Here is a 19,304-nt window from a genome sequence, read left to right on the forward strand (position 1 = left end):
GAAGAGTTTTACTATCCCTGAAATGAAATTCAGTTTTGCCCCAGAGTGCTTTAGTTCTAAAATTACTAGTAGGGCCTCTTTTAACAGCATTTTGTAAAGTTTATAATGCTGGATGTGAACTAGTAAATATGAATCTAGTATACTCCTGTTTATCCAAAACCCTATTATCCGAACCTCCACATTATCCAAATCCCTTCCTTGTCCCCCAGCATGAGATATGTGCTGCAGAAGGCACGTATGTCGAAAAGGAGGGGATTCGGATAATGTGGAGATTCAGGTAATAGAGCAGAGACTCCCAGCCAGGACTGCAAGGAGGAGGAAGAAGAAGACAAGTCCCTGGCCATAGGGGAGGCCACCCTGCTGCTGAACAGCTCCTGTGGCAGTGCAGATGACACCCTGCAGGCACAAAGGGAAGGTTGCGATCCTGATGGAGCAGAGCAGAGAGCCCCCCGCCCTGGCCAGGACTGAGAAGATGACAAGCCCCCGTCTATAGGGAAGGCCAACCCGCTGTTGAATGGCTGAAGGGCACTTGCCGTCTCAATTATCCACACTCCTGATTATCCAAATAAAGTCTATCCGCCCATGCAATTCGGGTAATCTGGAGTTTACTGTACATGCAAAAGGCCCTTTGTGACATTCTATACCTTGGGGGAGCATACTGTAACTCCCATATTCCTCATTTTCATATAATCGTGATCTTACATATAAAGCATGCCTTGTAAGGTATCAGGGGAAAGGTTATGATCTGCTGAAAGTCATTTCTCTATCCATATATGTGTATCATTAATGCATATGAAGTTATGAGAATTGTATTGTATGGCGGTCACTAAAACATTGTCCAGCAAGGGAGCTACAATGCAACGACTCACCTGCATGAGGCCACACCAGGGGAATTGCTCAACCTTACTTGGAGAGACTCAGCAACGCCCCCCAGACATGCCTGGACTTGTGCTCCTCAAGCACATGGACTGAGGGTATAAAACAGACAGAGTGGACACATACTGGGCCCTTCTCCTGCCACCACCTATGCTGCAAGCAACCAAGCCCCTGAGAAGAAGACAAGACTCCAACACAGGAGATTGGCCCAGGTTTAAGGAACAAACCTGTATATTAAGGACTGCAATATCCAGTGGAGTGAGAAAAACTGCTTAATCTAGTTGCTGCCCAGTCTAATAGGGTAGAGAGTTTAGACTGTGTGCTTATATTTTATTTTCTTTGGTAACCACTCTGACTTTTTATGCTTTGACTTATAATCACTTAAAATCTATCTTTATAGTTAATAAATGTTTGTTTATTCTATCTGGAGCAGTGCATTTGGTTTGAAGCGTGACAGAGATTCCCCTTGGGATAACAAGGCTGGTACATACCAATTTCTTTGTTAAATTGACGAACTCATATAAGCCTGCGGCGTCCAGTGGGCATAACTGGACACTGCAAGATGGAGGTTCCTAGGGTTGTGTCCTGGACTGGAGATATTGGCTAGTGTCATTTGGCTGCAAGTAGCTGGGAAAAGCTTACATGCCAGAGGCTGTGCGTGAACAGCCCAGGAGTGGGGGTTCTCACAGCAGAGCAGGGTTGGAGTGACCTAGCAGATCGGTCTAGATAACACCAGAGGGGAATGTCACACCCTTCCTTAGTGATTAGGACTGAGATAACAGAAGCCATTTGTAGGAAACATTCAGATTGTGAACATCACCAGTTAAAGCTTATCTACATGTGTCAATATGCGATTGGAACGATCAGGGCCCAGATACCCCAATAGAAGAACAGAAGGTTCAAACCACAAAAATGAGCAGTTGAACCAACTGACTGCATATTGTATTATCGTGCCATAAAAGTATAATGAGAAAGGTCTTTTATGAAAACTTCTAATGTTCTGAACTGGATGGTCATTATGAGATATGTATGTGTCATACAGTGTCTATCTCGGACTGTGGTTATAAATTTATGTATGCAGAAAACTGTTCATAACCTGTACTACAACTTCAAGTACACCTCATGGCAGGGAGGGGTACCTCACAAGCCAGTTGTTTACACAAAATCAATTTCAAATACCCATCCATTGTCAAGCCCAGGAGAAAACAATGATGAATTATTAGACACACCCAGCCTAGATTATCCCCAACTCTGAATAAATATGAGTCACCATGACAGGAAAGGAAAGGAAAAAGAAAAGTACAAGTAGAAGAGCTCAAAGGACGGAAACAGGAGGAGAGTAGGGGAGCCAAGAGCTTGGTCTACACTAGAAAATTAAGTTGGCTTAACTATGTCACTCGGGGGTGTGAAAAATCCACACTCCTGAGTGGTGTAGTTAAACCAACCTAACTCCAGTGTAGACAGCACTAGGCAATGGAAGAATTCTTCTGTCCAGCAAGCTACTACCTCTCAGGGAGGTGGATTACCCATGCAAATGGGAAAACTCCTTCCGTCAGTGTATGAAGTGTCTACACTGAAGCGCTACAGTGGCACAGCGGAAGCATTTCAAGCATAGAGAAACCCTAAGGAGTGTGCTTCCCTTTCTCTGGGTCTTTGGCAGCTGCTCAGTGCAAATGCTGTGTGATTGTTACTCTGGGTGTCTGGGATGGGCATCTTGGGATATGACGGGTGGAACTGGGAGCAAACATTTCATATACATAGCATGTTCACATCCAAGCCGAGCAATATTTCTGCCTGACAAGCCAGTGGAAGTTAAGGATGCTAGAAGCAACATTAACTGTCACTCTGTGCTAACTATTCCCTCGGATAAGGGTGCAGGTGGCTAGCTCCTAAAGTAGCCCCTTTTCCAGGAGACAAGCAGAGTCCAAGGAAACAAGGTGGATAAAGTAAAACAGATGCACCTGGCTCCATGTGGCTGGAACTAGTTTTCCTGGTGGATCCTTGAGCTCTGCAATGTTTGGAGAACACTCCCTTTGATCCCTCTGGGAAACTACAAATCCCTCACACTTCTGAACAAGGCAGCTGCCAGTAATTCCCAAAGGTGAATTTTCTGAGTCCTTGTTTTCTTTCCCAAGAGTTTTTACTGTAAGAAAGTACGTCAGCCATGTTATTAAAGAAACACTGAAATCACTGGCCCCACTCATGAAGTAAGGTCCTACTCAGTGAAAGTTAGAGTGGCAGAACTGGAAACTAAGTATAGCTTCCACAGCCAGGCCACGAATGTCCTTTGATTAACATTATTAAACCAGAATGATCAACTGAAATATTAACACATGACTTCAATAATAATACAGTATAAAAGGGATTAGTCTTGCAGCACTATCTGCCTGTATTTTGTGAGTAAGACTCACAGCAGAGTAATCAAAGATGCAAAATTTGCTCTGGTAATCTTCTGCAGCTCCTATCTGCCACCACACTGTGTAATGTAGGAGACATCATTTTATATGTTAACGATAGCTTAGTAACATGATACACAGTGACATCGGTATTTTAAAACCCCTCTCCCCCTCACTGATATCACTGACACATTATTTACAAAAGCATTTTCTTGTGTTCTGTACTTACCTCAGAAGATATAAAATTAAGTCACAAAATATATCTGATAATCTATTAAAGCCACAAAAGAAATGTGTTACTTTCTTACCCTACTGACCACTATCACATGTAAACCACCAAATCTGACACCAGGTATTAATTAATATTAATTAAAAAGAAAACTTTAAACCAGATTTTCAGCAGAGCTCAGGGCCATATTTTTCAAGTGTTCTGTACCCGCACTGGGGCCAGATTTTCATGAGAGCTAATAGGTTGAGCTCTTTTAAAAACACAACCATTTATTTACCTACCTAACTGGAAGTCAAATTTAAAAAAAAATGCTAGCCTAAGACTTGGACATGGAAAATATTTATTCCAGTGTGTGTGTGTGTCACAGATCCACAGGGTCTGGTCTCTGAGCAGCCAGTTTGGGCAGGGATGTAGGAGGAGTGGGGTAGGGTTAGTTGGCTCCTTCTGGCCTTATAATCTATGAAAGTGCTTATTTCTGAAAATTTGGCCCAAAGAGACTGAGACCTGTCAGTTTGCCAGTTTTTTATCCATTTAACGTGCACCATGTTAATTTTCTATAATTTTAGTTGTTTTATCAAAATGTCTTACGGTACCAAGTCGAATGCCTTACAGAAGTCAGTTTGTTACATCCACGCTATTACCTTTATCAACCAACCTTGAAATCTCATCAAAAAAGATATCAAGTTAAGTATCAGAGGGGTAGCCGTTGACAGGATCTATTTTCCATAAACACATGTTGATTGGCATTAATTACATTACCGTCCATTAATTCTTGTATCAGCCGCTTCATTATTTTGCCTACGATCAATGTCAGGCTGACAGGCCAATAACTACCTGGGTCATCCAGTTTACCCTTTTAAAATACTGGCATAACAGTAACTTTCTTCCAGTCTCCTGGAACTCCCCCAATGTTCCAAGTGTTATTGAAAATAAACATTAATGGTCTAGTAAGCGCCTTGGCCATTTTTTTAAAAACTCTTAGATGCTAGTTACTCAGACTTGCTGATTTAAAAATGTCCAACTTTAGCAGCTACGTTTGAACATCCTCCTGAGTGACTACTGGATGGAGAATGTTTCAGCAAAATATGATGCACTCTAACTGTGTATGCAAAATGTGTGCCTGAGATGAAGTAAAGTTTGTTTTTAAGTTTGTTTGCATACTCAAATACCTATATTCAATATGTGCAGCTGCTTGCTCTGTCTTTCTCTGTAGGTTCTGACACAACATATAATGAATCTCTACAAAATACTTAAAGCCATACTCTGGGGCTCTTTCCCCAACTTGCACAGAGAGCAGCCTGAATCCCAAGCCTGTAATCTCTGTCATGCAGATGATACCATTGTCAATTCCTTCCGGAGCTAATAAATAAACTAAAAATAATAAATTAAAAGGGCACTTTAATGTGAGTGATAAATTCATGTTTGGGCTGAATTGTTTTTTAAAAGTGCAGGTAATGACAGTTGCGGGGCACCCAATAAAAGTGTTTTATAAAGGTGGAGCGCTCAATAAGAGCATTATTAAGGTGGAGGCTGAATTAAGGAAGGCACACTAGCACCCGGGGATCCATGGCATGGGAAGACTCTAGCAACATACAGAAAAGGTTGGCTATGGCATGTTCAGCTCTCATTGACTTTTGGATAAACAGCAGCACCAGTGTGACCCAAACACTCAGGCTGGTACAGCATTAATTTAATGTATTAACTCTAATTTAATAGAGCTGTGAAAACTGCAACCTCAAGATGGGATCAAGCTTTAAGAAAAGTAAATCCTCTGCCATGTAATGAGAAAAGTATGGGGGACAGAAAAAAGATAAAATAAGTGAAAATTAGAGCAATGTGGGACTAAGATATTTCTGAAGGGGAAGAGAAGGCTCAAAAGCCAGCCTAAGATGTCTTAGGCTAACTGACTACAGGTTCTGAATTACTCTGCCTCGTGGGAGAAAGAGAAGGACTATGCCTTGGAAAACCCCTCTGCAAACAGAAATGAACTAACAAAAATTTCCAGAAGCCCGGAAATTAAATTTACTATGGATGCAATCCTAGTCCTGTTGAAGTTAATGGGAGTTTTACCATTGGCTTCAGTGGAAGAAAGGGTAGGCATATTACTCATGGAACCCTGAGGGAATGCAATCTGGCTGGGAGATTATCCTGGCCCTAGATCTTAAACTGAATCCCAAACTATTTTCAATACATATGACATTTTCCAACCCATCTGTTTCTTATTTACTTGCTGTTTTCTTAACCCATCTCAAAACAGGTCCAAAAAAAGTTCCTGTACTTCCTCTGCGTTCATTATTACTTATATACTATTATGATTCAAACTAATTTAACATAATACTAAATGCAATCTTAGGCCTGGTCTACACTACGGGGTTAGGTCGAATTTAGTCACGTTAGGTCGATTTAAAAATGACTGCATCCACACAGCCAACCCTGCTCCGTCGACCTAAAGGGCTCTTAAAATCGACTTTTGTACTTCTCCCCGACGAGGGGAGTAGTGCTAAAATCGACTTTGCTGGGTCGAATTTGGGGTAGTGCAGATGCAAATCGATGGTATTGGCCTCCGGGAGCTATCCCAGAGTGCTCCATTGTGACCGCTCTGGACAGCGCTTTGAACTCCCATGCACTAGCCAGGTACACAGGAAAAGCCGCGGGAACTTTTGAATTTCATTTCCTGCTTGGTCAGCGTGGCGAACTCAGCAGCACTCAGCAGCACAGATGACCATGCAGTCCCCCAAGAATCGTAGAGCGTAGAATGTTTCTACGCTCCCCCTATCATCTCCGTCCCTGAAGTTATCGCAGATTAGAAGGCGGAAAAAAACGCACTCATGATTACATGTTTTCTGAGCTCATGCAGTCCTCCCGCACTGATAGGGCACAGCTTAATGCATGGAGGCATTCAGTGGCAGAGGCCAGGAAAGAATTAAGTGAGCGCGAAGAGCAGAGGCAGGACGCGATGCTGAGGCTAATGGGGGAGCAAACGGACATGATGAAGCATCTGTTGGGGGAGCAAATGGTCTGTTGGAGCTGCAGGAAAGCCAACAAGAGCACAGACCCCCGCTGCATCCACTGTATAACCACCTCCCCTTCTCCCCATAGCCTCCTCATCCAGACGCCCAAGAACGGGGCAGGGGGGAGGCTCCGGGCACCCAGCCACTCCACTCCAGAGGATGGCCCAAGCAATAGAAGGCTGTCATTCAGTTTGATTTTTAGTGTGGTTACAATAAGCAATGTGGCCTTGTCCTTCCTTCCTCCCCCACCCCACCCGGGCTATCTTGTCCGTTATCGCATTTTTTAAAAAAATTAATAAAGAAAGAATCCATGGTTTCAAAACAATAGTTACTTGATTTCGAAGGTGGGAGGGTGGTTGCTTACAGGGAATTAAAATCAATGAAGGGGGTGGGTTCGCATCAAGGAGAAACACACACAACTGTCACACCAAAGCCTGGCCAGTCATGAAACTGGTTTTCAAAGCCTCTCTGATGTGCAGCTTGCCTTGCTGTGCTCTTCTAATCGCCCTGGTGTCTGGATGCTCAAAATCGGACACCAGACAATTTGCCTCAACCTCCCACCCTGCCATAAACGTTTCCCCCTTACTCTCTCAGATATTATGGAGCACACAGCAAGCAGCAATAACAATGGGAATGTTGGTTGCGCTGAGGTCTGACCAACAGCGCCAGCGAGCCTTTAAATGTCCAAAGGCACATTCTACCACCATTCTTCACTTGCTCAGCCTATAGTTGAACTGCTCCTTACTACTGTCCAAGCTTCATGAACGGATCCCCCGAGCAGGAGAGCAGAGTTGCAGCGGAAGCGGTGGATGAGGACGGCTAGCAGTCCTACTGCACCGTCTGCTGCCAGCAGCACCCAGGAGGACCAGAATGGATCCCCCGAGCTCATTGCTGGGGAGCAGGAGAGCAGAGCTGCAGCGGAAGCGGTGGAGCCGTACACCATGCCCTGGAGGTTGCTAGGAGCCGGGCAAGGAAGACGTTCCCAGAACCCCTGGCCAAGCTACGTGTCCGACGAGGATGGGTAGTAGTCCTACTGCACCGTCTGCTGCGAAGGCAAGGAGCTGCTGCTGTGTAGCAATGCCAGCTTCTGTGTCGAATGCTTCGAGGTCCTGGTAGGGCAAGGTACCTCGGCCAAGGCAAAAGAGCAAGAGCCCTGGAGCTGTTACATGTGTTAACCACAGAAGCGCTATGGGGTGTTACAGCGCCGACCAGCCCACTTCTTTACCAGTGACAAAGGACAGGAATATGATATACCTAAAATCTAAAAAGGCCCGTACATGTCCCAGAGTCACTACTCTTGATAACAGAACGTCAATGATTGCACTGGCTACTTGGATCACAGCAGCCCGCGCAGTAGACTTGCCCACAACAGCAGCGGTGACAGTGAGCTGAGCGGGCTCCATGCTTGCCGTGGTATGGCATCTGCACGGGTAACCCAGGAAAAAAGGCGCAAAACCATTGTCTGCCATTGCTTTCATGGAGGGAGGGGCGACTGATGAACATGTACCCCAAACCACCCGCGACAATGTTTTTGCCCCATCAGGCATTGGGAGCTTAACCCAGAATTCCAATGGGCAGTGGAGACTGCGGGGACTGTGGGATAGCTACCCACAGTGCACCGCTCCGTAAGTCGATGCTAGCCATGGTAGTGAGTACACACTCCGCCGACTTAATGCGCTTAGTGTGGACATATGCAATCGACTGTATAAAATTGATTTCTAAAAATCGACTTCTATAAAATCGACCTAATTTCATAGTGTAGACAGTGGTGAGCTGGAGCTGGTTTGCACCGGTTTGCAAGAACCGGTTGTTAAATTTAGAAACCGGTGTAAAACCGATTGCTAAAGGGGCCGGCAGGTGGACAAACTCCGGTCCCCGCGGGACCGTCCTGTCCGGCCTGCCTGAGTTCCCAGCTGGGGAGGCACCCCTGGCCCCTCCCCCACTTCCCTCCCCCCCTCGCAGAGCCGCAGTGTGCCAAGCTGCCGGCGCCAGCGCAGCTCTGCAGCTCCTGCCGCTTTGAGCGGCATGGTAAGGGGGCCGGGCCAGGGCTGGGAGGAGGGGTTCGCAGGGCCGCCCAGAGGGAGGGGCAAGTGGGGCAATTTGCCCCTTGCTCCAGGCCCTGGGCCCCGCAGGGGCCCCCACGAGAATTTCTGAGGCTCCCCCCCACCCCGCCTCCACCTTCCTCCACCCAACCCCCCCATTCCCCATCCCCTGACCGCCCCCCCAGAACCTCTGCCCCATCCAACCCCTCCCCCCCTGCTCCCTGTCCCCAGGACTCCCTGCCCCTTATCCAACCCCCCCCCCGGCCCCGGCCCCTTACCATGCCGCTTACCCCCGCTGCCCCCCTCTCCCGGAGCCTCAGCGCGCCGCGTCCAGGAGCGGCCCTGGACAGCGCTGCAGCGGCGTGGCTCCAGTGGGACCTGAGCTCCTCCCGCTCAGAGCTGCGTGGTAAGGGGGCAGGGTTGTGAGCTCCGGGCCGACCGGCGGGAGCTCAGGCCCCGCTGGAGCTATGCCGCTGCAGCGCTGTCCAGGGCCGCTCCTGGACGCGGTGCGCTGAGGCTCCAGGAGAGGGGGGAGGCGGGGGTAAGCGGCATGGTAAGGGGCTGGGGGGGTTGGATAAGGGGCAGGGAGTCCCGGGGACAGGGAGTGGGGGGGGGTGTTGTATGGGGCAGAGGTTCTGGGGGGACGTTCAGGGGACTGGGAACAGGGGGGGGTTGGGTAGGCGTGGGAGTTCCGGGGGTCTGTCGGGGCGGTGGTGGATGGGGTCGGTGCGGTCAGGGGACAGGGAATGGGGTGAGTTGGGTAGGGGGTGGGGTCCTGGGGGGCAGTTAGGGTGGGGGGGGTCTCGGGAGGCGGTGGTCAGGGGACAAGGAGCGGGGGGGGGGTTGATGGGTTGTGGGTTCTGAGGGGGGGCAGTCGGGGGCCGGAAGTGGGTTGGGGTCGGATGGGGGGGGGGGGGGGGAGAGAAAGACAGGCACGTGGGGCTTGTACTCACTGCGCGGTTCCCTACCGGGTCTTTGGCGGCACTTCGGCGGTGGGTCCTTCACTCGCTCCGGGTGAAGGACCCGCCGCTGAAAATCTGGAGCGAGTGAAGACCCTGTCGTCGCCACTGAAGTGCCGCCGAGGACCCGGTAGGGAACCGGTTCTTAGGATTTTGGGAGCTCATCACTGAGTGTAGACATACCCTTAGTTCTCAAAACTTTGATGGTGTTACGTTGTCATAAATCAGAAAACAAGCAGCAGCAAGGAGGAGTATTCATTTCAAAGTGAAATGCATTTTCTCCCCCATCCCCATGCCTTTAACCTAAACAACACAATGTAGTGTCTCCTTAGCTACTTTAACTGGAGCTCTCCTGCATGCCATTACATCACAGTGGAAAGCGAGTCACAATACTAAACAGCACTTGCGGTGCTCTGCAAACAAATGTGTCACTACAAACCCACAAATACAAACTTGAACACTGTTTTAAAAACTTTGGACCCAAATTTATCTCCGATGTCTCTCTACTGACTTCAGTTACCTTGCACTCGGGATGAGTTTGGTTAATCTTCCCTTATATGAAATAAACAAGGTTCCCGTCTCTTGTTAATGTCATTGTGCTAACACAAACACAGTGTGCTTTATCATCTTATCTACACAAAGGGTGCAGGACGATGAGCTTTTACTACCTCATGGCACACAGTCTGTTTCGGGAGACAGCTGAATCCCTTTTCTGATGCGAAAGTACAATCAATAGAGCAAGCAAAGTAACAGGTACAGCAAGCGGCAGCTATCCCTGGCAACAACAAATGGGAATCAAACACCTAGAGACACCCCAAAGGGAACCGGAGGCTGCTGTTGACAATTATGATGTGGCTCCTTTCCTGGGACCTCACTAAGCATGAAGACTAATGAGACAGAAATAGAATGGCATCCATTAATACCGACTTCCCGGCAACGCTTCAGGAGTTCTGTCAAGTATAAATGAGCTCATTTAAGAGTCATTGGGGGTAGCGTAACTCTTTTCCCAGTTAACAAAGATGGATCAAAATTTGGGTGCCTAGAGTTGGGCTTCAAAATCTGCATTTAACCCCCCTAATGAGAAGTGGCTGGCTTTGCAGACCTGCTGAGCACTCACAGTTAATGGGAGCTGCAAGTGTTCAGCATCCTTGAAAATCAGGCCAATTTAGGGGCCTAAATATGGATATAGGAGCCTAAAGTTAGGCACCCTGATTTGGCCACATTTTCTAATGTTTAGAGTATCTGATGTTTAGGTAGCTTGCACAGACTGCCCAGAGCGATATATTTAAAGTAGGGCTGTCGACTAATCACAGTTAACTCACGCGATTAACTAAAAAAAAAAATTAATCGTGATTTAAAAAATTAATCGCGATTAATCACAGTTTTAATCGCACTGTTAATAGAATACCAATTGAAATTTATTAAATATTTTGGATGTTTTTCTACATTTTCATATACATGGTATTCTGTGTTGTAACTGAAATCAAAGTGTATATTATTTTTTATTCTAAATATTTGCAGTGTAAAAATTATAAACAAAAGAAACAGTAATTTTCAATTCACCTCACACAAGTACTGTAGTGCAATCTCTTTGTTGTGAAAGTGCAACTTACAAATATAGAATTTTTGTGTTACATAACTGCACTCGAAACCAAAACAATGTAAAACTTCAGAGCCTACAAGTCCACTTAGTCCTACTTCTTGTTCAGCCAATCGCTAAGACAAACAAGTTAGTTTACATTTACAGGAGATAATGCTGCCCTCTTCTTATTTACAATGTCACCAGAAAATGAGAACAGACATTTGCATGGCACTTTTGTAGCTGGCATTGCAAGGTATTTATGTACCAGATACGCTAAACATTTGTATGCCCCTTCATGCTTCAGCCAGCATTCCAGAGGACATGCTTCCATGTTGATGACGCCCGTTAAAAAAAATGCATTAATTAAATTTGTGATTGAACTCCTTGGGGGAGAATTGTATGTCCCCTGCTCTGTTTTACCCACATTCTGCCATATATTTCATGTTATAGCAGTCTTGGATGATGACTCAGCACATGTTGTTCATTTTAAGAACACTTTTACTGCAGATTTCACAAAATGCAAAGAAGGTACCAATGTGAGATTTCTAAAGATAGCTACAGCGCTTAACCCAAGGTTTAAGAATCTGACGTGCCTTCCAAAATCTGAGTGGCATGAGGTGTGGAGCATGCTCTCAGAAGTCTTAAAAAAGCAACACTCTGATGTGGAAACTACAGAACCCAAACCACTAAAAAAGAAAGTTGCTTTGGATTGTTATTGAGCAGAACCCATCATCAGCATGGACATATGAATCTTTAGTTCATCTGGCACTAGGGTGACCAGATGTCCCGATTTTGGGGTCTTTTTCTTAAACAGGCTCCTATTACCCCCCCACCTCCTGTCCCGATTTTTCACACTTGCTATCTGGTCACCCTATCTGGCACATAAATATCTTGCGACGTCGGCTACAGCAGTGCTATGAGAACGTCTGTTCTCACTTTCAGGTTACATTGTAAACAAGAAGCAGGCAGCATTATCTCCTGCAAATGTAAACAAACTTGTTTGTCTGAGCGACTGGCTGAACAAGCAGGACTGAGCGGACTTTTAGACTCTAAAATTTTACATCGTTTTATTTTTGAATGCAGTTTTTTTGTGCATAATTCTACATTTGTAAGTTCAACTTTCATGATAAAGAGATTGCACTACAGTACTTGTATTAGGTGAACTGGAAAAAATACTATTTCTTTTGTTTTTTCAGTGCAAATATCTGTAATCAAAAATAAATATAAAGTGAGCACTGTACACTTTGTATCCTGTGTTGTTACTGAAATCAATATATTTGAAAATGTAGAAAACATCCAAAAATATTTAAATAAATGGTATTTGATTATTGTTTAACAGTGCGATAAATCACGATTAATTTTTTTAATCACTTGACTGCCCTAATTTAAAGTAAACATCACAAAAAATCATGGGTAATGCTACATAAACCACTATAGAGAGCATGGTAATAAGGCCATATATCCATCTTTGGGATAGCACCTATTGCCAAAACGACTAAGCCCTTTGGGCAAAAATTAAAAACTGTGAATGACTTCAGGTGTTCACCATGGGTAGCATTAAAGGATCTGCTGCTACATGCCAGAGAATATCACTGCCCAATTGTTAGGAATAAAACTAAATAAAGAGAAAGCAAAGAACAAAAGTTCGCCAACTCAAAGGAAAACAAAATAAATACAGACTATTGCTATTAGCTCTGCAATTGGATCTTAGGATCAGATTGTGACACCCTTACTCGTGCTAAACGGTCCCATGGCCTTCAGCACGTCTCCAGGAAGAGTCCTACTGAAGTCAGTGGGAGCACTGGTAGAGTAAGATACTATTCCACTTGAGTAAAGGTGGCAAAATCTGTCCCTTAGTTAATGTCCATGAGATGAAACAGAATCCAACTCACTTTCTTACAGCTTTGTAGACTGTGCAGTGCTAATAGGAGCAAAAAGGAGTCATTAAAATCAGCAGACATGAATCAGAATTTACACTGGGGAGAAATACGTGGAGTACGTTTACTTAGATGTGTTTCAGAGGATAACACTTTAATGTTGCCATTATTTGTAAATCAGATAATTGGCAACATTTACTGGGTATGGAAAGCCAGGAGGTTTTTTTTAAAGCAAATACTTTTTTCAACAATGCCATATTTGGATACCAGTGAAAGTAAATATACTCTCTAAAAATAAATTGACAAGTGCTATAATAAATGGTTTTGAGTCAACAAGAGAAGAAGTTGGGGATGGGGAGAAGGGAAGGGGAACTACAGGCTTCTGCATTGGACCCAGTTTTCAAGAAGAAAATATATCTGTACATACTTTATGAAGCCACAGTGGAATGTGTCCTGAATCGCTCTGTAATAACTGCTTTTGCTGCACAGCCGCCCAGCAGTAGGAGTCCACATACGCAGCCTGGCGCCAGGAGAATGAGCTGGGAGAAAAACAGCTTATCTGGGTACCTAAAAAGCAAAGCAAAATGTATCAAAAGTCAACATTTAAAAAGAACAGTTAATTAACATTTCAGTTTTTTCAATATTAAATCCATTATATAAGAAAAAATAAATCAGGATTCTCAAATTAACTATTTAAACTAACCGTTCCCATTTCACCTTCTGGGATAACAATATTGGTCCTCTGGACTTTTCAGAATGGTACTCTACCCTTCTCCACCAGCCTAACCATGAGCCTCTGTGCTGTACTCAAGATGCCACCTCATTCAGGGCTCGTCTACACTTCCGCTTAGGTCAATGTTCGAAAAAGCCACTGCTCTGAGCGACGCAAGTTACATCAACCGATCCGCTGTCCACACTGGTGCTATATCAGCGGGAGATGCTCTTCTGCCAACGTAGCGTCCGCCTCTTGCTTAGGTGGAATAATTATGCGGCTGGGAGAGAGCTCTCGTGTCGGCATAGCATGTCTTCCCCAGACGTGCTACAATGGCACAGCTGCACCAATGCAGCTGTGCCGATGTAGCACGGTCGTGTAGGCTAGCCCTCAGTTTGAGCATCAATGAAATCCAAGCTCCACTGCAGGTTACAACATATCCGGCTGAATGGGAAGTAGCAGGTGCAGTCTGCAAGGACTAAGGAGGCGTGATTCCTAGCTCAGGCATACACACATAGGCTCGCTCTGGTTGAGTTAACACCTAAAGTTAGAGGTTTAGTTATTGAGGCACGGGCAGCAGAAGTTCGGATTAGCCACCTGAGTATATGCCTAGGGTCTTGGACAGGCTCGCACAGACTAGACCCTCCCGCTACCTGTGCCACAGTAGCTAGACTTCTAATTTTAATCATTAGCCCAATCAGAGCTAGCGCATGTATGTCTACCTACGTTGGCAATCACACCTCCCAGCTTGAATGTAGCCAGACCCAAAGTCGTAGGGCCAAATTCAGACTTGGTCCAGCTCTAATGACCCACTAAACTTTCCCACAGCGGGTCGCACCTAGTAAGGATGGGATCATTTGGTGAGCCACATTGCTGACAGGCAGGGATAGCTCAGTGGTTTGAGCATTGGCCTGCTAAACCCAGGGTTGTGAGCTCAATCCTTGAGGGGGCCACTTAGGGATCTGGGGCAAAATCAGTACTTGGTCCTGCTAGTGAAGGCAGGGGGCTGGACTCAATGACCTTTCAAGGTCCCTTCCAGTTCTAGGAGATAGGATATACACATATATATATATATATATATATATACACATATATAAAGCCAGAACAGGATAAGGACACTAGTTTGCTTATTTTTGCACAATTTTCCAAAAAGCAAAAATAATTTCCTGTGCCCTATTAGAAAATAATAGCATTGGGCCTCCCCAGATTCTAAGAGAACTCTGGCTAAATCATCTAAAATTATACAAATTGGAGAATGATTTCTCGTAAGTCTGGGAGGATGGCTTCTGCAGGACTGAGCCTTTCATAGCCTCCTGCACATAGCAGCATTCCACAGCTCTGTTGAAGGGAACCTCACCACAAGAAATGAGCTGGATGGGAAAACAGGTGCACTGTACAGGAACTATGAATTCATGGCAGGTTTTGCCAAGTGGCCCTACTATTTGTTCCACATTTATACTTTTGTACATTTTTCTTATTTTGGCTTGCTCATTTATACAGTTTTTAAGGAGAAACTTTTTTAAAAATTAAGTTGACTGACTTGTGAAAATGAGGCAGAATAAGTTAATTTTTGAAAGCTGCATAGACTATTTTAAAAAAGGAATCACTGCCATTATTTCTGTTGGGATATTACCCAACCCTCCCAAAATAGTGCTGATGCTGCCCCTGCATTGCCTTAAAGAAATCAACAAAATATTTGCAAGATTACTTCCTGGACTTTGTATCCACATGCCAGTGTAGTTCTTATAAAAGAAGAAGAGCCCCTTTTATAACAAGAACTAAATTCATTAAAATTATAACTATGCCACCTTGTGAACCAAAGATAGTTAGGGGCTCCAAGCACAATATGAACAAAAAGCTTAATTGTGAGTCACTGTTCTCATTATTTATAAGACTGCAGTGACATGACAACATGCTCTGACCAGTCACAAGGTTCCCTCATGAAAACAGTCACTTATTTATCAGATTTACAGACAGCTTAAATGGATTTAACAGAGTTGGCACAACCCTCAACAGTTATGCTCTACCAAAATTCCAGGGTGGCTAGTACTTTACAGGCATTTCCCCCACTATCCGTGGAGAGCCCAGAACTACAGTGCAGGCCAGTGCGGCAATTTGTGTGCCCTTCATCGTCTGGATATCCAACAGAACAAATGAGCTTTATGTTCTGCCCTCATTATTTAGCAAGACTCCAGCTGCTGTCAATGGGGGGTTCTGTGTGTGAAATAACAGCAGAATATGACCCTTTCAAACATTCAAGAGGTGAATAACTAGAATAGTGCTGAGCCATGTTTGCCTTAGTAATGCCGGTTTCATCAGTGAGAGTAATTGAACGTAATTCAGATGCAATAGAACCTCATTAATTTGAATTAACGAATGGGAGACCCATTGCAAGTTACTATGTTTTTGTGAATTAGTGAGTAAGGGAAAGTGCTGTGTGCCTCCTATGAGGTACTGGCTATTTCGATTTCCACTACAATCAAGGAGAGTTAAAGGAGTTCAACATTTTGCAGAATCAGGCCATAATAAGAAAACAAAGAAAACAATATATGGATCAGAAAATGTATTTTCCCATTTATTTGTGGTTTAATTTTAGTGATTGATAATACTTCATAACATGTTAATGCAAATTCTCCACACTGTTACACCAATTTTATGCCAGTGTAATTCCACTGATCTCAATGGTATAATGAAGGCCCTTTGTATTTATTTAGTTCCAACAGTGTACCAGGTACTGTCACAGAGAAGTATAAAGACAGAGACATCAGTGGAAGTTGAGGGCACTCAGGACCTTGCAGGACTAGGACTTAATTGACACATAAGCATACTGTAGCATTTTTTGTAAAAGTTATGGATTCTTATTGATATGAGTCATCATTTCAGCTGAGATTGCATTTTTGGCCATGAAATGGGCAGATTAGCAACGTTCTACTGCATGCTTATTTTCAGTGTTTTCAATTCACTTTTTGCAAAAGATTAACACCTATTAAATCAATACAGGCAAAAATATTTTTAATGTAAAGGTATCTTGGGGAGGAAAGTTAAAACCATTAATACATTATTTTTATTGGGGTAGCACCTAAAAACCTCAATAAATGATCAAGGCCCTGTTGAGGTAAGTGCTGCACACACATATAATTTTTTTAAAAAGTCAGTGTCCCCCAAAATTAACAATGTTAGCACATGATGAGGGACTGCAGGTAGCTACAACAACCAAAGGAGCAGGGGGAGGATGAGGTCACTGCAAAACCATCATGTTTATTATACTAAGCTGCAATCACAGCACACTTTGCTTAATTTAGAAGAAAAGTTATGTACTGACATCAACAAAATTACATTTGCACGACTTTTAACACAGAGAAGGTAGAGAGAAAACTTAATTAATTTTTATTATACAACAGCAGTTTCCTCAACAACAAAGCAAAAGGCAATGAAAAAGCCACCTCATTTACAAGGGTATCCTAAAGAAAGACTGCATAAGACAGCTGCAGCATGCTATCCATTACAGCTAAATACAGACTAGAATGTGAGAGCACGGACGTGATCAAAATTATCTTCATAATCATACTGAAATTATCAGTAAATTCATGGACGCAGGAAATTACCTAAAGGCATGCAACTTAAGTACATAGTACAAATCTACCTTATGGTACATAATAAAAGTCTAAGTCTCAGGGCTGCAGTGCTGCCTGAAATTTACACAATGCTGAGGCCCCAGTCCCAACATGCCCCTCCCATCCTCCGCCCACTCCCTACACCAGACCTTGTAAAGGGATCCTCTTCAGAAAGCAGCCTTACAGCAGTCTGCTTCAGCAACTGCACTAGGGCAATCCTCTCACCGCTGGAACTAAGGCTTTTAGGGTGCCTATATGCTGCTCCAGCCTTTTTACCCAGTTAAAGAGCCTGGAGCAGGGGTGAGGATCTCTTCCCCTGGCCTCTATTACCAGCTTTGCCACCAATCTACTGTCTGACTTTGGGCAAGCCACTTTACCTCACTGTGCCTCTATTTACATAAGGATGGGTCTGTCTGACTATGTGGGCATACAGTGCTTACCACAACAGGACCCTGACCTTGATTGGAGTTTCTAGTATGGAAGTAAAATGTTAACCAGTTAACCAGTAAGCATTAGTCTTACTGGTTTACCCACCTTAAACGTTAACCCCTGGGCCGGCCGGCTGGCCCCAGTGGTTTCGCACCAGCCAGCAGGCCAGCCGACCCCAGCCGCACTGCCCCGCCATAGCAGGCCCACCACGCCGCCCGGCCAGAATAGCGCCGCCCAGCTGGAGCGGCCCCAGCCATGCCGACCCCAGCGGGAGCAGCCCCAGCCCCAGCTGTGCCAGCCCCGTCCAGAGTGGCCCCAGCCGCTTAATCGGTTAACTGTTTAAATGAAATATTTTTGAATCATTTAAACGGTTAACTTTTTAAACAGTATTTACATCCCTAGTTTCTAGGCACTGCTATAATACAAACCATAAGTTTGGGTCTGCTCCTATTCTCCCTGATGTTAATGTGAATTTTGCCACTGATTTCAAAGGGGAGCGGGATTTAGTCAGATTTCACAAATCATAGCCCTAATACTGGAAAGGAATCTGCAAGCACAAATCCCTATTCCCCTCCCAGAGTCCCAAAGAAAATCCAGGCTACTGTTAGAAGTCATATGAGTGATTCAACAGGTATTCAATTTTGCTGGCAGTTCTATTCTGCTGCAAGAGAAGGCTGCATTTCAGGGATGGGAGAGTGACTCCTATATACAGTCGGTAAAAATTATCTTTGATTCTTCAGGACAAAAGTAAACAGTGTGTATTTCCAAACATTAGTTAATTCCTGTGAGATAAATATTATTATTCTCATTTTATTCATGGAAAAATTTGGACACAGAGGCTTAGATTTTCAAGAATTTGGCCGTCTAAATAGACCAGTATTTCAAGTTATGAGCACTTTTGAAAGCTGATATTTATCACATGCTAAAATATTTCTTCTAGTTCTAGTTCTGCACTTGGCAAGATTGAGCCCCTCGGAGTAAGTACAATAGAACCTCAGAGTTATGAACACCTTGGGAATGGAGGCTTTTCGTAACTCTGAAATGTTGGTAACTCTGAACAAAATTTTACAGTTGTTCTTTCAAAAGGTTACAACTGAACATTGATTTAATACAGCTTTGAAATTTTACTATGCAGAAGAATAATGCTGATTTTAACCAACTAAATTTAAATGAAATAAGCACAGAAACAGTTTCCTTACCTGGTCAAATCTTTTTTTATTTTGAAACTTTCCCTTGTTTTTTTTTAGTACTGTACTGTATTTGCTGCTTTTTTTTTTTTTTTTGTCTCCGCTGCTGCCCGACTGTATACTTCCGGTTCCAAATAAGGTGTGTGGTTGACCAGTCAGTTTGTAACTCTGGTGTTCTTAACTCCGAGGTGCTACTGTAATCAAATTGCTTTCCTTTTAAACACTTTCAGACAGGCAGCTATTACTGAGATAAAAGATAATATTTTCATCTAAATCTATGCAAATTATTATTATTACTTTTATAGTGCCAACAGCGTGTTAGGCAAATGCAGTGCAAACTGCAGATACCAAGATATTTGATTCTGAAAACATCCAGCAAGAATTAACCAC

The 19,304-nt window shown here is 44.2% G+C and overlaps 1 protein-coding gene across 1 annotated transcript in view; it reads right to left on the minus strand.

Moving 5' to 3' along the window:
- The window catches only part of PANX1 (pannexin 1), a 45,020-nt gene that overhangs the window by 11,204 nt on the left and 14,512 nt on the right, over positions 1-19,304 (minus strand). Inside the window, exon 2 of the mRNA XM_065423435.1 lies at positions 13,400-13,539. Coding sequence (XP_065279507.1) covers positions 13,400-13,539 — 140 coding nt within the window. The remainder of the gene's footprint in view (positions 1-13,399; positions 13,540-19,304) is intronic.

The sequence above is a fragment of the Emys orbicularis genome, chromosome 1, assembly GCF_028017835.1.
Source record: "Emys orbicularis isolate rEmyOrb1 chromosome 1, rEmyOrb1.hap1, whole genome shotgun sequence".
NCBI lineage: Eukaryota > Metazoa > Chordata > Testudines > Emydidae > Emys > Emys orbicularis.